Genomic DNA, 19,003 nt, shown 5'->3' with positions numbered 1-19,003 from the left:
CACCAGTGGCCGCAAAAGTTCTGATCGCCTCCTGCCACCGGCCCCGACAATATCTAAGGGGATGGTGAACATTTTGGTACCAAATAGTAACCAGTAACCACTGGCGAACTGGCCATCGTTCTCTAGGTATTGGCCAAAAAATTCCGAATTTCGGAAGATTTAAGGAGCCATATCTCAGGAACCGTAAGTCATAGAGAGACTTTGCGAGAAACAGAAGAAAGTACGGATAAAAATATTTGCTTTTATGTGTAGGAACAATCACAGTTATCCTTCCCGCTCATCTCTCCTTTCTTTTTAGTTCGTTCTGGCAATGCTCTTGGAGCATTTTCATCTGGTTTATATATTTTTTTGTTTACGTATATTGGTTTGTATTTATTACGTACTTTGGTTTATTTAATTTTTTGCTCATTGTAAGTTTTGTATATGTTAATTCGTAGCAGAAATGAATAGTGTAGTTGAATATGATACGGAAACCATTTTATTCAAGATGAAACAGAAGGACAAGATATGAGATTATTTGAGGGAGAGGGCATGAAAAATAGAAGACATCCAAGAAATAAGTAATGGTAGCAAAAGTATTGAAGATGGAAACTCTGACTTCATGTAAACATGGGAAAAGGCGGAGACAAAGAACAAGAAGAAGAAGAAGAAGAAAAGTAATCTAACAATCTAGATTGGTACAATATAATACAGGCTCCGAATAAAAATTTTTGATTCATTATTTTAAGTCTGTGTTCTAAAAGACTAAGTCGATTATTCACTCTCTTCTAGTTATTTCCTGAGCTACACCCTGGTGGCCTAGTTCAAGCATACTCATGGCAGTCTCGTTCACTCCTTGCTCATGTTTCATTTCTTCGAATTAAGTTTGTATATGTTTGGATGGCGCCACGGGAATCATCTGTTCCATTTGAAGTGCGACCCTCCGCTTTGTTCGTCATTTTGTCTCGTGTATTTTCATAGTAATTCCACACCAATCAAGAAACACAAGCGAGCAATCAGATAATAACTAGCATCAATGTATAAGGAAACACTACAACAAAATTTTCAAAGAATGTATTGAAATAATTAAAAACTTAACTTGAAGAATATTGTTAAGTTTAAATGAAAAGTACCACTAATGTAAGTTATTCCAAATGGAATGCGAAAATATCTAAAACACAAGAAATAAAACAATAGTTCAACTGAAATATTAACTATGCTTCCACGAGTTGCTGTAAGGAGTATTTTGCGGTTTTCCTGTTCTTAACTTTGAACAATTTCTAGATATCGACATACAGGGTGTTTCAAAAAGAATGACCTGTTTATAAAAGTCCATATGTATTGATAAAAACATACTACAAAATTTGATAAATTAGAAAACATTCACAAAATCTTCAAGTTTTAGCTATGCTATTACAAATGCTCCACCACCAGCAGCACAAACAACATCTAACGATAGCTAAGTTCGTCATAATCTTACACAATGTATCTGCGTTTACAGAATACTGTCTCTTCAAATTGGCGATACCAACGACAAATGTTTTGGGTGCAGGCGAATCAATGCCAAAACACCGACGAAAAGCATGCTGGACCGAAATCACTGCCTCAGTCTTTGCAAACTACAGCACACAAAACGCCTTCTGTTGAGCGGACGCCATCTTACTTCTGACTGACCTTAAACTGAGAAGACGCATTGACTGACATCTAACGGCGATCTCAGACTCTAGGCCACACCCATTTAAATATTCATTTCCTTGTCAGCACGTGCCATGTTCCGTAATTATTACCGTCCAAAATCAGGTCATTCTTTTTGAAACACGGTGTATTATAATAATTTCAACCTTCACCCCTCTTTCTTCCTACATATTGTCTTCCTCCTAGGACAAATATCAGAAAACGCTGAAATTCTTGTTACATTATCTTACATAAGAAGTCCAAATATGAAATTTCATGTCCTTAATGTTAAGGAATTCCGAGCTATGGGCATCTTATTATAATCAATTCTAGATTGCGCGGGAGAAACAATGTAAGCAAAAAACACGGGTTTTCAGGAGGTGATTTTTCTATTTTACCAAGCATAAGTATGAATCATTTATACTAACAGTACCAAGAGGCAATTATTCAACTCTCGTTTAGAATTGACTAATACACAGTTAACTGGGACTCCTTCCTCAGACGAGACAGCAAAGAAACAGGTGTCTGCTCGTGTTGCCTTCTGGCGGGAAATCAAATCATGTGGAACCCATTGACCAAACTTATAGTGCTTCCCAAGTTGATGGAGGTGCTGCCTAATGGTTTCTCCATTCACACTGAATTGTAAACCCAGTTCCTCACATGTGTGGCACTGTTCGCCTGAATTGCTGCCTGAAGATCCTCATTTTGTACATGTGTTGGTCTCCCGGCACGTGGTGCGTCTTTAAGTGTTTCGTTACCGTTCGTAAACTTGTTAAATCACCGCTGCACTGTCCGCGTAGTCACGACACCCTCACCAAAGGTCTGGCATATCTTCCGCCCTGTTGCAGCGGAGTTTGACTCCAGCTTGAACTCGTGCAGCATACACGCCCTTATGACGCTCTGTGGAGGTCCCATATTCACTCTACCGTACGCAATTTCACGGTGTAACTGAACTGCCACAGTCAGTATGTTGGATATACCCACACCAACAACTGACGTTCGTCTTATTTCCATTCGCATTCAACGCACGGTGTGAGGGCCAATTGAACACAGACCTGCACAAAAAGCAACAGAACTTTCTTGGTTACTTATATATATATATATATATATATATATATATATATATATATATATATATATATATATATATATATAGATAGATAGATAGATAGATAGATAGATAGATATAGATATAGGTATTATATATATATATAATAAATGACATTTATTTGCGTAAATTATTTTCTATGAACAGTGTATAGCTGTTCAAAATCTTTTCAGGTTTATGTCCTTTAGACTAAGGGAGACGAATGAGTAAGGCAAGTGAATGATGATGGAAGAATGAGTGAAACGACAATGTGGAAGAAAATGAAAGTAGCCAAGAAAATCCACGGACACGATTTTATCCATTACAAACATGCTTGTGAGGGAATCGAACAAGAGACACCACACACGAGAGATGAGCACTCTACCACTGAGCCACCGTGGCCCCTTACAGCTGTTCAAAGAGTAAAGAAACACTTTTAAAAAATCCATCCAGAAGGACATTGTAATTGTTGCATAAACTCCGTAGGTTATGTTGCTCAAGTGACCAGAGATTTCTTGTCTCGTTTCGATTCTTGTCTTAATAACGAGACGAGAAGTGTATTTTAAAATTTGAGACGAGGCAGTTCCCGTCTCGCTTCGAGATAAGGCAAGATAATCATAAAAAACTCCTCTCGTCTCGAATCTTAAAAAATGTATTTTCCTTCACTCATCTTCCTTTGTCCACTTCAGGTTTTGAAGCATCCTGGGCAATCGTATATTATTGTTCTTCGTCGCCGTGTATAGTGCGTTTCTAACACGGGAAATGTAGTGTCTCTACGATTGATTCCTTAGGCCCGTTCACTCGTAGAACGTCCATGTTGTGCATGAAATATATCATAATAAATGAAATTCAAATACGAAACGAAAACCATAGCATCTATCAAAGTTGATAAATACTTGATTCATTTTTTTAACTAGTCAAAATTTTGGAGCATATTAACCTTGAGTATCAAACTTGAAGGAAATTAAAGATGAAATGGTTAATTCTGCAAATCGTAAAAACTTTTGTAGTTAGACAATGATAATAAGCTCGAGAAGTATTAATTGACCAACTGTTCTGAGCCCAAGAAAATTAGGACATTGTAATCATAGGAAAGCAGCCTGAAATGAAAAAAGTGCGTTATCTATAATGTTATTGACTTACTTTGCATTTTCTTCAATTGCTTTCTTCTTTATCTTCTTACAAACTCGCTTTCTTTTGATTAATGCAGTAGCTCTGCCATGACAACCTGTTTTGGATTCTACAAAGTCTAAATTCAGAATTACTATAGCTTTGTACCCTTCTTCACATTTCTAGTATGTTCACCTATTCGTCGGTTAATACAATACATATGTAAGGTCATTTAGGGAGATTTGGACACTTCTAAGGTCTGCCAAAGGTAATGATCATACACGCACGCGAGAAGAAACTTTCAGTACGTGGAAGGTTAGTGTCGGTTCTCAGCGACAAGTTGCATATGCAGAGAAGTTACTTTTGCCTGTTGGATAGGGAGTAGAAGCCTCTAAAGTAGGTACATAAAGCTTTATTTCAGAAGAAGTATCCATGTTGTAAGTTTTGTTGAAGAAAGGAGGCAAAGGATTTTTATTATGATTGAGTATACCCTCTGCATGCATGTGTGTCAGGCTGACACACATTGCTTGTTACAGTGACAACTTGTGCAAGCTTTTGTTGATCAATGTATTTAAGAGATAAATCGACATTGATTGTAGGGGTATTTCAACATGTAGTTCCTTTGTTATAAGGAAAGTCATCAGACAAAAGGACAACCGTCTGGTTCATCTTAGTGTATACACCATAGGTGAAAAGAGACTATGTGAAAGCTAGTTTCAGTTAGAAGAAATCAACGTCTGTTGGATTCTTCGCATAAGATTCCAAAAATAATTATTGATTGTGTTAAATTGTGATTTTCGATTATTGATTATTATGCGTAGTGAAATATTGAAAGCAATATGCTGCAAACCAGGTTGGAAACAAAGTTTATTATTAACGAGCTTACCTTGTTTCAGTGTTATTGTATTTCAACTCAGGTTGTAATGAATCGCAGCAAAGTTGACAAATAAGTCATATGTACAGGTACACTAGTAGAAACCTTAAATCTAGTATTTCATTGCGTTTTATGTTTGTTGTAAAGGACACTGTTTTCAGAGATGTGAAGGATTTTATTTTTTATATAGTGTTAACATCTCCCATAGTAAGTGTTGATTTCTCCCGCAAGACTTCCAAATTCTACTAATTCGCACCATGCCGTTTGTGTGTTCTTCCATTTGCAAGTACTGCATTCAAGGGAAAGATTTTGTTTTGTAGTTAGGGCAAGGATTACTATCGACCATTATCGCTTTTTCAAAATAAAATTATCATAACTTTAAGAGTAGTTTTGAGTTGTTTCTTAACGTGTCGAAATATTCCTAAATGACTTTATATATTTTTACAACATAGTAATTTACCACCTCTTTTACTAGAAACAAATGACACTATTATGAATAATCATAACAGACACAGGTACACTCATATCCAAAATAATTGTCGCATATCTATAACTGTCTTCTTGTAACAATAACTAACTAACTAACTAACTCTATGGCCTATGGAACCCGGAGGTTCAGTGCCGCGTTCACAAAAGCTCTCCACTGACTTCTATCCTTAGCTAATTGCATCCAGTTTCTACTTTGTATTCCTATCTCTGCGAGATCCATCTTAATATTATCCTCCCATCTGCGCCTAGGTCTTCCTAATGGTCGTTTTCCTATGGGTCTTCCAGTCAAGACTTTGAAAGCGTTTCTACTTTCTTCCATTCTAGCTACATGACCTGCCCACCTAAGCCTCCTAGACTTGACGACCCTAACAATGTTGGGTAAACCGTATAAACTATATAGTTCCTCGTTATGAAGTTTCCGCCATTCCCCATTCTCGTTCCTCTTGTGTCCGAATATTCTTCTCAGGATCCTGTTCTCAAATACTTTCAGTCTATGTTCTTCCCTCAGAGTAAGTGACCATGTTTCGCAACCATACAGAACAACAGGCATGATTATCGTTTTATATATTTTAAGCTTCAAATTCTTCGACAGAATTCGCGACGACAAGAGATTTTGAACCGAATAGTAACACGAATTCCCTGCTTTTAGTCGACATTTAATTTCTTCGTGAATATGATTTTCGTCTGTTAATATTGATCCTAAATATTTGAAAGTATCCACTTTATCAAAAGTATTATTTAATATTTTAACGCCTCCACAATTTGCCGTATTACGGTCCCGACGCACTTCCATGTATTTAGTTTTCTCTGCATTTACTTCTAAACCCATGTCCCTGCAAGCATTTAATAAGATCTCTGCATTTATTTCTACTGTTCTCCTATCATCCCCTATTAAATTTACATCATCAGCATATGCCATCACCTGGTGAATACCGTTCAACTCTAGGCCCTGGTTGCTATCTTTGATTTTCCTTATAGCGTATTCCAGCACAAAGTTAAATAATAATGGCGACAACGTATCTCCTTGTTTCAGGCCATTTTGGACGTGAAAGCTCGTGGACAAAAATTTTCCTACCCGGACTTTACTTTGGGATTCACTTAAGCATATCTTAATTAATCCAATTAGCTTTCTCGGTATTCTAAGTTCTGTAAGAACGTTGTGCAATGTTTCTCTCCTAACCGAGTCGTAAGCCTTTCTAAAATCAATAAATAGTTGATGTACCGGGATATTGTATTCCCACTTTTTTTCGAGTATTTGGCGAATGGTAAATATTTGGTCGATAGTTGATCGATTTCGTCTAAATCCGCACTGATAATCTCCAATAATTTCATCTGCGTATGGGGTCAGTCTTGCTAATAGAATATTTGAAAGGATTTTATAGGATGTTGACAGAAGAGAAATGCCTCGATAATTATTACAATCAGTTTTGTCGCCTTTCTTGTGAATTGGAACAATGATTGATTCTTTCCACTCTTGTGGCAATTCTTCCTTGTTCCAGATAAGGAGAATGAGTTTGTGTATCTTGTTCCACAATTTTTCGCCTCCATCTAAAATTAACTCAGCCGGAATTTCGTGTACACCCGGAGATTTGTGTTTCTTTAATTTCTTTACAGCGGTTTCTACTTCTATTCGGTTGGGTTCTGGAATATACGGTTCTGCGGTGTGTATCTCCTTTTCTCCACGCGCATTAGTTTTTGGCTGCGTGTTCAGCAAATCGTCAAAGAAATCTTTCCACCTATTTAAGAGGCTATCCGTATCAGTGAGAACTGTTCCGTCAGCTTTCTTTAATATGTAAGCACGAGGTTGATAGCCTTTCTTAAATTCGCTTATCCCCTTATACATGTCCCGAATATTTTTATTTTTACTATTATCTTCAAGTTCCTTAATTTTAGCTTTCAAAAAATTGCGTTTCTTTGTTCTAAAAGTTTTGAAAGTTTCCCGCCTGATATCTGCGAAATTTTGTGTAGTTATTTCATTCGGATTTTTAGCCACCGTAATTTTGCCTGTTTTCTCTTCTCTGCTAGTTTAATGCATTCTTGGTCGAACCATGGTTTGTTCCTACGTATTTCCGCGTGTCCCAATTTTTCTGTTGCTGAACTTTTAATGCTATCTCTAATTTCAATCCAAGTATCCTCAACACTAGTGCATTCCGAGTCTTCTAAAACCGAGAATCTATTCGAAACTTCAATCTGGTATTCCTTTCTTACATGGCTCTCTTCTAATTTCTTTAAATTAAATCTCTCCGTTTTCGGACATTGAATATTACCTTTATTGAACGATAATCTCTCCCGTATTATCACTACTACCAGGTAGTGATCAGTGTCACAATCAGCCCCTCTAAACGACCGGACGTCAATTATGCTAGATTGCCTTCTTCTATCTACTAAAACGTGATCAATTTGATTATGTGTTTTTCCGTCTGGTGATGTCCAAGTGTATTTATGAACGTCGCGATGTGGGAATTTTGTACTCTTCACGATTAGGTTTATTAATGTTGCAAAGTTCACGAGTCTAACACCGTTGTCATTACTTTCCTTATGCAAACTTTCGTTCCCTATAATCGGTTTGAGAATATCCTCTCGTCCTACCTTCGCATTGAAATCCCCTAATAGAATCTTCATATGGTATCGCGGGAGTTGGTCAAATAACCGTTCCACTTCTTCGTAAAAACTATCTTTTATATCGTCACCCTTATCTTCAGTTGGAGCATGTACATTTAAAACAATAATATCACACCACCGTCCCTTGAGAGTAATAAAAGAAAGTCTGTCAGTAACAAATTCAACCCGTTTAATTGCTGGTAATATTCGTTTGTGAACGAAAAACCCTGTTCCTAACTGGTGATTTTTATTTCCTTCCCCGTAAAAGAACGTAAAATTTCCGGAATTCTCAGATCCATTTCCTTCCCACCTAACTTCCTGAACTCCTACTAGGTCCATCCTGTATTTTTCTAACTCACTCGTAACAGATTTTAACGCGCCTGCCCTATAAAGACTTCTAATATTCCATGTTCCAAATCTCATGTCCATTTTCTTTAGCCGAGGTCGTGCCAAGTTATCAGTCCTTGTCCGAGGCTTTTGTGAATGTTTCTGAACAAGTACCTTTTTTTACAGGATGAGGTTGTTAGCCTTACCCAAACCCCCAAGCTGGAGGACCACTCCTAGTCGTCTGTCCGCGACTGCTTATTCAGTATATTCGCAGCTAACCTCTATATCTAGAGGCCTTCTCCTCGATCCGCAACCTGAGGACGCGCCATGCCGTGGTGACAGGAACCCACGTTACTTCTTGTAACAATATAATTCGATAATGATTTTGCAGGGTACTTTTAATACTGATACCATGTGTATAATAGGTAAATGTATATTTGTAGTAAATTTCATAGGAAAAGAATTATAAATACGAAAATTAGGATAAGTAAGACAAAATGTTGCTAAATGGACAAAAAAAAGTTTTATTTTCGTTTTATTGTACTTATTAACTGCTCTTTTGATACAAAATTTGCCACATGCTTGTCATTGCCGATTATACACATAGGGCTACTAACATTGTAAGAAATAACAGATGAATTTGTTATCAAATTATATTCCTACAACAATATATTTATAGACATGCGACAATAATTTTGGACATGAGTGTACAGTATAACAATTACCCCTACCTGTAATCCTCAGCACAAAATTCTAAATTTGAACATTAGCCTCTTCAACATTCTTTTCCTATTATAAGAAAAAAAAAGCACAGCATTCTTGATTGCCAAAAAAGCCAATTAAAAGTTGAGCTTCGGGAAAATTAACAAAAATGCAATTTCGAAGAAACCGTGATTCTCCCCAGTTTGCACCATGCTTTTCTTAATTTGTTCATTAATTTATTTTCCATAATATTATGAGAAATGAAAGTAGGTGTCATTCTGAAAAAGAAGAGAACTTAGTTGCTTACTCATTTTTCTTCAGTTTAGCTGATAAAATCAAAAACATTAACTATGTTCAATATCAATATCAATCATATAGACCATGTTTCAATTTCTCTATTCTTCACATAGTATGAAACTTTCTTTTGTAATTTCTCTCAAGTTGAACTTTCAAATTTTTTTGTTGTCCGTCCTTTTAGGTGTAACAAGATGTAGGCAAAACTAGGATCATCATTTCTCCTAAAATGACGGACACAAATCGGATCGTTTATCTGTCGTAACTATATTAGGTAATTGGTTAGGCAAAATGAGTATTAGACGAAACAATGCAACGGGCTGGTGTTAGAGCGCTCATTTCTAGTGCAGAGTTCGTAATTCGATATGAGCTTGTACTGGACATAATTTTGTTGCTGTGTTTTCTCGGGATTGTCCTATTATTAATATTATTAATTCCTTCATCATATTATTAAATCCTTCATCATTCATTTATGTTTAAACCCTTTCCTTTTTAACCTATACTAGCTGAACCTGCGCTCTCAACACAGCACATCATTGACATATGAGCATGAATCTCCTTGTCATTCCTCACAACAAATGTACATGTCCCTTTACAGACACAAGTGAAAGACGTCTTGATAAAAATCGGCAAGGGGTACCATAAAGGGGATATGTTTTTCGATTATTTTATCAATATCTTGCACCGTTTGCAATATTGAGCCTACTTCCGATTGGAGTTTCTAATTCATGTATGATCAGTGTTCTCTTTCTTGTTGCATGCAGTATGTAATAAGCAAATACATTACACACACAATTAATTAATATGTCAGTGATGTATCGAGTTCATTGGGCAAAACGCTCCATACAATAAAAATTCATCTTAGACTAGAGAAATTGTTACGCTTCGTTTTTATTGGCCATCAAACAAACGCCCGAGAGATATACAACCCCTATATACAAATGTGTGGTGTTGGAATGTATAACTCATAGGATATGATGCTTTACTTTTTTAAAATTTCAACACTTTCAGTGTACCCCTAAAAATGTAATAAAGAAATAACGGCCACATTTTCTAAATATAGCATTTTAATATATAGATAACTGAACCTGCGCTGTCTATTCAGCGCATCGTTCTGTTATGATCATGAATCTCCTTCCAACTGTATATGTCTCCTTACTCACACAAATAAAGAATAGGAAACTCACAAAGGAAGTGAATTGCTATGTATATATGTTGGAGTGAGTTTGTAGCAATTTTGTAGAAGTAACACGATATCAAGTGAAAATATTTTTTCTAGTAAATCCACATCCGTCCGAGTACGCCTCACTGCGTCTCTTGAGGCCTTTGAAGTTGCCAGCATACAATAGGTTTTGTTATTCGGCAAAAGCGCCTGCAATGTCCGTCAACCCGTCATACGTAACTTCTCTACTGGTTGCCTAACACCATAGTTTCGGCCTGAAACACTGTTAACCCTTTTCTGCATGTTTTTTTTTCTTTTAGCGAAAAAAATAATCAGTATTGGAAATCCTCATATGGAGCTTGAAAAATGAATCAAAACTTGAATTTTAAATTTTTCACATAATTCCGACGACAAATAAGTAAGTGCATATATGACACACATACAACTCACAAAGAACATGCCAGATGGCACCAAAATCTCTTATTCATACACGCCAATATCTCACACAGCAGATAAAACAGTCATTTGATGCCTTTGATAAATCACAAAAAAAGCTAAAGTGAAAAAAATGTATGTGCCATATATGGCACGGCATGCGGTAAGGAGTTAATCTTGTGGGCTCAAAACGACCCCTAAAATGTTAAATATAACACTAACGATACGGTCTTTGAAAATTTGAATGAGAACTGGACAATCTACACAAAATTTGGAATCGACCAGTGAAAACGGTACGTTTCTAGCAGTTGTGGTTTTGAGATCTCATTATCGAAAGGATTGGAGCATTAACCTAGCATTTTAATATATAGACTAGCTGAACCTGCTCTCTCTACACAGCGCATCATTCAAATATGAGCATGAAGCTCTTTGTCATTACTCACAACATCTGTACATGTTCCTTTGCAAACACAAATGAAAGACATCTTGATGAAAATCTGCAAGGGGTACCATAAACGGGAGATTTTTTTCGATTATTTTATTCAATATATTGCACCGTTTGCACGATTTGAGCCTACTTCCGGTTGGAGTTTCTAATTCATGTATGACCAGTGTTTCCTTTTTTGTTGCACGCAGTATGTAATAAGTAAATACATTACACACACACAATTAATTACAATGTCACTGATATATTGTGTTCATTGGTCAAAAAACTCCAAGTAATAAATTTGGAATGAACCAATGAAAATGGTACGTTTCTAGCACTTGTAGTTTTCGAGATCTCATGGTCGAAAGGATTGGAGACAAACATATAAACATATAAACCTAGCATTTTGTTATATAGATGAATGACCACCGCATCTTAAACTCCAGATTACAGTTAATTTATTATTATTATTATTATTATTATTATTATTATTATTATTATTATTATTATTATTATTATTATTATTATTATTATGAATATTATTATTATTAATTGTAGTAGTAGTAGTAGTAAAGCTCAACGTTCCATTATTGTGCGCTACAGGTTTCAAGATTGATGAATGTAAATAAAGGATGGTGAAGAATCAATGGAAAGAGGAACCGAGAGGAAATAGGAAATGACCGAGAAAGCCATGGACACACTATTCACATGGATTATCAAAGTACGGAGTTTTCGCACAAAAGATGAATGCTATGGCACAAGTCATTAGGCCTCTGCGTATCAAATTATGATGAAGTATAAGCTTAAGTATAAATCATTAAAATATACGAATTTACTTTAGCGGCATCATAGGGGAAAAGACGCTTTTACTTTTGTTCTGCCCGTCATTGTGTAACCCCTCTTGAATCTGAAGAACAAGAAAGATCTCAACAAGCGGCTTTTGGATTCGGAATCATCACCCTCACTTATCCCGGCCGTTTTCGAAGTCATGACAAGTCTCTTAAAGGCATTGCTGGGATTATATATATAGGTATACCTTCCGAGCCCTCGTCTGGTGGCACAAATTGCACTATGTGGCAACGTCGCAAATAAAGAACCATAGAAATGAAATGAAATCTTTAGGTTTAACGTCCCACAGTTATGCCGGTTCGCAAAAAAAAAAAAAAAAAGAAGGAGAAGACGAAGTATTTCACAAGTTATTCTCTAATTACACAAAAATTGACAGTTCCCAAAATGTCTTTTCTTTCTAAAGTAAGGAATATTGATTAAAAAGAGCGCAATAAGAAACAACTTCTACTTTTCCATTGTTTTGTAGTGTAATATACGAGTGAAGTAGTGTGTTTAGAGTTGCACGAGTGTATATACAGTTAAATTTAGTGAATGTAGGTTTTAGGGTTATTTTGTATAACTGCAGTGTGGAGTGATTCTAAGTATTGTTGTGTTTTGATGTGTTCCAAGAAAGTGAAAACTGCACCTAATGGCTACGAACATGTTTAGGGAAGTTGCAAAAGCAAGTATTTCTTTAAATGTCGTAGCATATACTTGTGGTATTTACTATCTTTCATTTTCTAAGAGTAATAACACATTTAATAGCATGTGTGGAATTAAAAAAGTTAGTTGTTCCTTAATCCCCAGTTTCAATATAACTTTTGCAAAACAAGCATCATTATTCATTACTATGATTCATATTATCCTTTCTGTTTATTTTGGAATTTTTTTTATTAAATAATCTGATCACACATTTTTTCAGATAGAATTTTAAGATGTTCATGAGCAAAGAATCAAATCTCTTCTTATACTTTCCTTGTTTAAGAGTACAAAGAGCTGGTACCTACTTGCGTTGCTCTTGTCAATTTACTTAAGAAAATATGAAATACGATATATGGTATTTTAACTGAAAAAGATAGCGTCCCATTTGTTATACAATCTTTCGTCAGTGTTAGAAACAACCAGGAAAACTAACATTGATATGCAGATATTCAGATCATGTCTTGTCCCCCACTTTTAACGTCTAACCGCCGTCACTGGTCTAGTTGGCGGAAATCATATTAATTGGTACACCAACTTCGTCATTTGTCTCAACTGTGGTCAAAGTGACGTAACTGGAATACTGCTGTGCCGAGAGAAATAGAAAACTACCACAGTATTCTCCGTAGTTTGCTGATCGGAGAAAAAAAATGTGTAAGATATGAGAACATAGAATAAGAGAAATTTACATATTTTTCTACATTTATCATCAGATATTTGATTCTAACTTACGTAAGAAATCTGAATTAAATATTATTAGATGAAGCTGCTGTTTACAACTACTCCAACCCTAATATGAACGTTATTCTAATTATATTCTATGCTTGATTTCGGAAAGTTTGTTTGAAGGCTTTTCAATAGCTGTAACATTGGTGTTATTGTTACTAACTTTTACAAGTGAAAAGTTTAACGTTGAAGCATTGTAATCTGAAGATTCCTGATCCAAGACCGGGAGATTGACATCCTTATAATTTCTCTCTCTCACTAGATAAATGCGGAATGTTACCTTTATAAAATGCCAACACTCCGTTTGAAATTTTCCGAACACGCTATATAATGTTATTCATATTTCACAAGAAAATATTTCATTAATAACTGCAGCCCAACACGATTTAAATTAAGAAGTTGAAACGAGGAAGTTTAGTGCAGTGGCCCGTACCTTGAAATTGAAATTGATAGTGAAATGTTTTAATTAAACAAGCGAGGTTCATCCATGCTGCTTTATCAAAATATTAACCTTTGATCAGATATGATACAAAAACAATTCTTTATAAAATAACCTAAATAGAAAATTAAAAAAAAAAACGCAAAAATAAAGTCAAAATGTTACATTAATTAAAATACTCAAGAATTACAAAACATAATATAAAAATAATAAATTATGAAATCAGAAAAAAAAAGTATTGTTGCGTAAAAAATTCATTTTCAGCCAACTTTGATGAACCATTTTTCCATGACAACACAGGCATTTCCGATCACGAATTCGTTTAAAATTTCTGGGAAATATACATAGCATTTCTAGCTTAGTTGTTCATCGTTTTCTCGGGATACTCCCGTCTCCTCTCACAACATCATTCCACTAATTTTTCCATCATCATTCATTTGCCTTAATCATGCGCCTCCATTAGCTTAAAGGGCATAACGTAGGATGTTATACTGAAAGATTTCATTTTTTTTTCTAACTTAGTTATTGGACTTATGAAATTTCTACACATGACATTTGTTTGTTTGCTCCCTCGCTGGAGTCATCGTAACAATTAAAAATCTACGTAGGCTATGTCTGAACTCGTGTGTGTCATTATTGTTGTTGGAAGAGAAGGGAGTGAGTGCAAGATAGTGATCTTATTCATCTTCTTTCGTAAGTTCATGAAAGAATGATGCGGGCTTCTGTCTGAACAGTGTTGAAGACATTTTTTTACAGAATTAAACGGGGGCGGTACCCAACCTCATCTTTTGCTAGGAGCTAAAATGAGACACAAGACCCCTTCGAGCTGTATTTTGGACTGCTTTGCATTGTGCTGCTCTCCCTCCAGGTTCCCATGATGCTCTACGCGCGCGAGAATAGCCTAGCGGGTACTTTTTGAGCAGCAGCATTCATTCTACGCCCGCCCCTCGCTTTCGACCGACGTCTTCGAGTATTCTCGGGGATGAAAATTTTCTGTCATAGCGGCTTGACTTTCTAGTCACTTTCTTCGAAATATCTTCATGTAGTTGTACGAAACATCCACATTATTAACAAGGACTTAAACGAGTTCTGAAAAACAAAAATAAAACACTGTCATTAGCCGCACTGAAAAAGAGTTAAGCATATTTAATTTGTGGTGTTTTTCAACGCTGTTCTTAATTTATTTTTCTTTTTTTCTTTTACTTTTTGTTTTTGTAGTTTGAAGTTGTAAGCTTATTTGACTTGATAAATATTGCAATAACAAATAGCGTGCAAGTAGTTTTTTTCTTGTTTTGTGTGTTATTGGTGAAAGAAGCAAAATAAAATACTTGTGTTCTAAAAAGGAAGTTCAAAAAACATAGAAAGGGACCCTGGAATATTTCAGTGTTCAGAAGTGATTTTAAAGTTTTGAAAAATGCAGCGCCAACAGCAGACTGTCAGTCAAGTGACCCAGCAGCAACAACAGGAAGTCCGAGAAGTCAGCAGTCGTATGGAACAACGGACTAGTACTGTAGAACAACGAGTGACCCGGCAGGTCACCAGTCAGAAAGGTCAGAATTTTAAGATTTCAGTGTTACTAACAAAAATACACCTCTGTGTTTAGTATTGTTACATAAAGTGCCAGTACATTGTGAGTCAGAATGTACTGTTATATTTTTATTGTTGTTGTGATTTGATTATACGCACCACCGGAATACAGTTCTACAATAAATTTTATGAATTATAATTGAGGAAAGGCTATTCGGAATCCATTGGCTTCTTGTTTAATGTCCTCTTGAGAAGTTGTTATTATGGCACAACAACTTTTAGTGCTTTCTTCTAAGCGCGTGTACATTATTTTAGACATAAAATTGTTATATTTTTATTTCTATTGTTTACCTTAAATTACCCCAATAAAAAGTACCGCAGGTTGCTCAGCAGCGCCAAATTTTTAAAGTCAGTAGGGGTGCTTTAATTCAGTGGTTCCCAACCGGTGTGTCGCAAGAGATTGGTGTGTCACGCGATCCCATAGGTATGTCGCGAGACTTTAGAATTTGAGAGTCACGAAGCATTTAATAATTAGCTGAAATCAATTCTACAAATTGTACCAGTCAATGAACCACCTTTAGCAACTCAGTACTGCATAGTCAGTACCAGTGGCGGCGATTGGACGTTTAAAGTAGGGGACAATACATGATCTGAATATTTGTATATCAGTGTTAGTTTTCCTGGTTCTTTCTAATAATTTGTTTGACGAAAGGTTGTAAAACTAATACGATACTATCTTTTTCAGTTAAAATACCGTATATTATATTTCATATTTTATTAAGTAGATTGACAAGAGCAACGCAAGTAGATACTAGCCCTTTGAACTCTTAAATAACGAAAGTGTAAGAAGAGATTTGATTCCTTAACCATGAACATCTTAAAATTCTGTCTGGAAAATTGTGTGATCACATTATTTAATAACAAATTTGCAAAACAAATAAATAGAAAGGATAATATTAATCATAGTACTGAATAAATAATTATTGTTTTGTAGAAGTTATATTGAAACTGGCAATTAATGAACAACTTATATTCTTAATTCCAGACATGCTATTAAATGTATGTTATTGCTCTTAGAAAATGAAAGGCAGTAAATAATACAAGAATATGCTACGACATTTAAAGAAATACGCAATTGCGATATTGATTGCTTTGAATTGTAATTAAAATGCAATCCCTGTAGCTTTCTTAACTCCACGGGAAGACACATAACCAATATGTACTCACACAACGGCAAATATTATATGGAAACATTTCTTTCAATGAACCACTAATACATACAAAAACTACATTTCCAAATGGAACTATATACATTAAGGAGTCACTTCAAAAAATAGAGGGCAGCTGCCCCCTCTTGCCCCCTAATCGCCGCCCCTGGATGTAATGAAGAAATGGGTGGAAACAGGAGAACCCCGAGAAAACTCACGCAGATGGTGTTTTCTCACCTCAGAGCTCACTTCACACGAGGTAGATTCCCCCTTCTGAAAATGAAGTTTTAGTTTGTTTTTTTAAATTAAAATGGATTTTTTTATTTGTTACGCTTTTCGTCTTTTTTCTTTCTTTCACAGTTGAAAATATTCTTGAACGAGAGTATGGCAGTGTAACCAGGGAGATTATAGGGTTCTAATCCTTAACATAGTCTTCGTCACACGTATCTTTAGATTTACAGATGTTAAAAGAAAAGAAAGCAAATGAAGTTCTTTAAATAGAACAACATTTATGGACATATTTTTATATAATGATTATGTATACAATGCAATATATTGATTTTTCTTTCCCTCTTTTATGAGTGGGTGCTAAACACCCCCGGAGGCGGCGCCCCTGACGTTGTACTTTCAACAACTGCAATTGTCTTGGAACAGTCTACAATACATGTACAGATCACATATACACAGATTACATATGCACTGATCACACATTTTTAATTTGATTATAGTAATATCTGTATATCCAAAATATTATACACTGAAAATGAAATCTTTGAGTTTTATGTCCCACGGCTATGCCGGTTAGGCTAAAAGAGACGGTGATGATGAATAATGAGTGAAATGAAGAAAGTGGGAGGAAACAGGACAACCCCGAGAAAACCCACGCACACGGTATTTGTCCACCACAAAGTTCACTTGGCGGGGGCTGGGACCGAATCCGGGACCCCAAGCACCAGAGTTGAAAGCTCTACCACTGAGCCACCGCGGCCCCTATTATACACTGAAAGCATAGTCGCTCACAGGGGGGTAAGGTTGTAAATTTCTTCCCTGAATTTCCGAAATGGGTTCTGTTCTTCGAAATAAATGTCAAATATAGAGTTACTACAGTATTTAATACATTTACTGTAATTAGTAAATTTATGGGTAAGAGTGCACTTTGTGCAGGAACCAATACTTAAACGAGCCCTGCGGGGCTTCTAACCCCCTTCGCTCGCTGCGGTATGTTTTGTGAAGTAAGATCTTATATTTACAAGATTGGGGGAGAAACTAAGAGATACCCAAAATCACTTGTTCTGCACAAAGTGCACTCTTACCTATTTATGCAATGTGCGTAAGTAATTGTTGCTTTATATGAAATAACACGTGCATCACAGGGGGTGTGTATTCGCCGCTTTGCTTGTGTGTTGGTCTTTTATCCTGCCTCTTCCCAAAAAAAAAAAAAAAATCCCGCGGGCGTTTCTAACTGAAATTTCAGGCAAGATATACAAATAATAATATTCATGGAAATCAAAAATGTGTCCAATAACATTGTTCATTGCATTTCTTTATGCATGCTCATTTATGCATAAAATTGTTTTTAGTTTATGTATTAATGTGTTTATACACTTCAATTACACACGTTTCACGCTATTAGTTGTGAATTCTACGTGTCCATACTAAGACATTGGTTTCAAACAGCAAAATGTGTTGTGTAAGCAATATAGTTAAACTATATCTTCTTTGATGCACTTTACTTATCATATACATAACATTTTCTAGTTTAAAACAGGGAGTACGGTGGCTCAGTGGTAGAGCGATTACCTCTGGTGCTTCGTTCTATCCCCGGCCAAGTACGCTTGTGGTGGACAGCATCGTGTCCGTGGGTTTTCTCGGGGTACTCCCGTTTCCTTTCACATTCTCATGTCACCAATTTCTCCATCCTCATTTATTTGGCTTATTTATCTGTCTCGCTTAGCTTAAGGACATATTCGTGGGACGTTAAGAAATGAAAGAGTTCATTTTCTACTTTAAAACATATTTCTAACTTACTACTCATTATTATTATTATTATTATTATTATTATTATTATTATTATTATTATTATTATTATTATTATTATTATTATTATTATTATTATTATATAAAGTACGTTAAACTATATATAGAAAATAATTCACTGAATCCCATTCTCTGTAGGGGGCGCGGTGGCTCAGTGGTAGAGCGTTCACCTCCGATGCTTGGGGTCCCTGGTTCGATCCCAGCTCGCGCCGTGTGGACTTTCTGGTGGACAAACACTGTGCTCATAGGTTTTCTCGGGGTTCTCCCGTTTCTTCCCACTTTATTCATTCCACCATTTTACTCACTACTCTCATCATCACCGTCTTCTTTAGCCTAACCGCCATAAACGTGGGACGTAAAACTTAAAGATTTCATTTC

The 19,003-nt window shown here is 35.8% G+C and overlaps 1 protein-coding gene across 5 annotated transcripts in view; it reads left to right on the top strand.

The window, feature by feature from the left end:
- The window catches only part of sls (sallimus), a 346,510-nt gene that overhangs the window by 64,062 nt on the left and 263,445 nt on the right, over window positions 1–19,003 (top strand). For 2 of the 5 annotated variants that reach the window (XM_081744932.1, XM_081744931.1), the window contains exon 1: window positions 14,791–15,403. The exons of 1 other annotated variant lie outside the window; for it this stretch is intronic. In XM_081744932.1, coding sequence (XP_081601058.1) covers window positions 15,268–15,403 — 136 coding nt within the window. In that variant the 5' untranslated portion in view covers window positions 14,791–15,267. Of the gene's footprint in view, window positions 1–14,790; window positions 15,404–19,003 lie in introns of those variants that run through there. 2 more of the 5 variants (XM_081744935.1, XM_081744933.1) reach the window with 1 other exon arrangement.

Source organism: Thermobia domestica, chromosome 17, assembly GCF_964235325.1.
Source record: "Thermobia domestica chromosome 17, izTheDome1.hap1.1, whole genome shotgun sequence".
NCBI lineage: Eukaryota > Metazoa > Arthropoda > Insecta > Zygentoma > Lepismatidae > Thermobia > Thermobia domestica.
The sequence above is the reverse complement of the archived record's forward strand: the minus strand, read 5'-3'. Positions and strand labels throughout refer to the sequence as shown.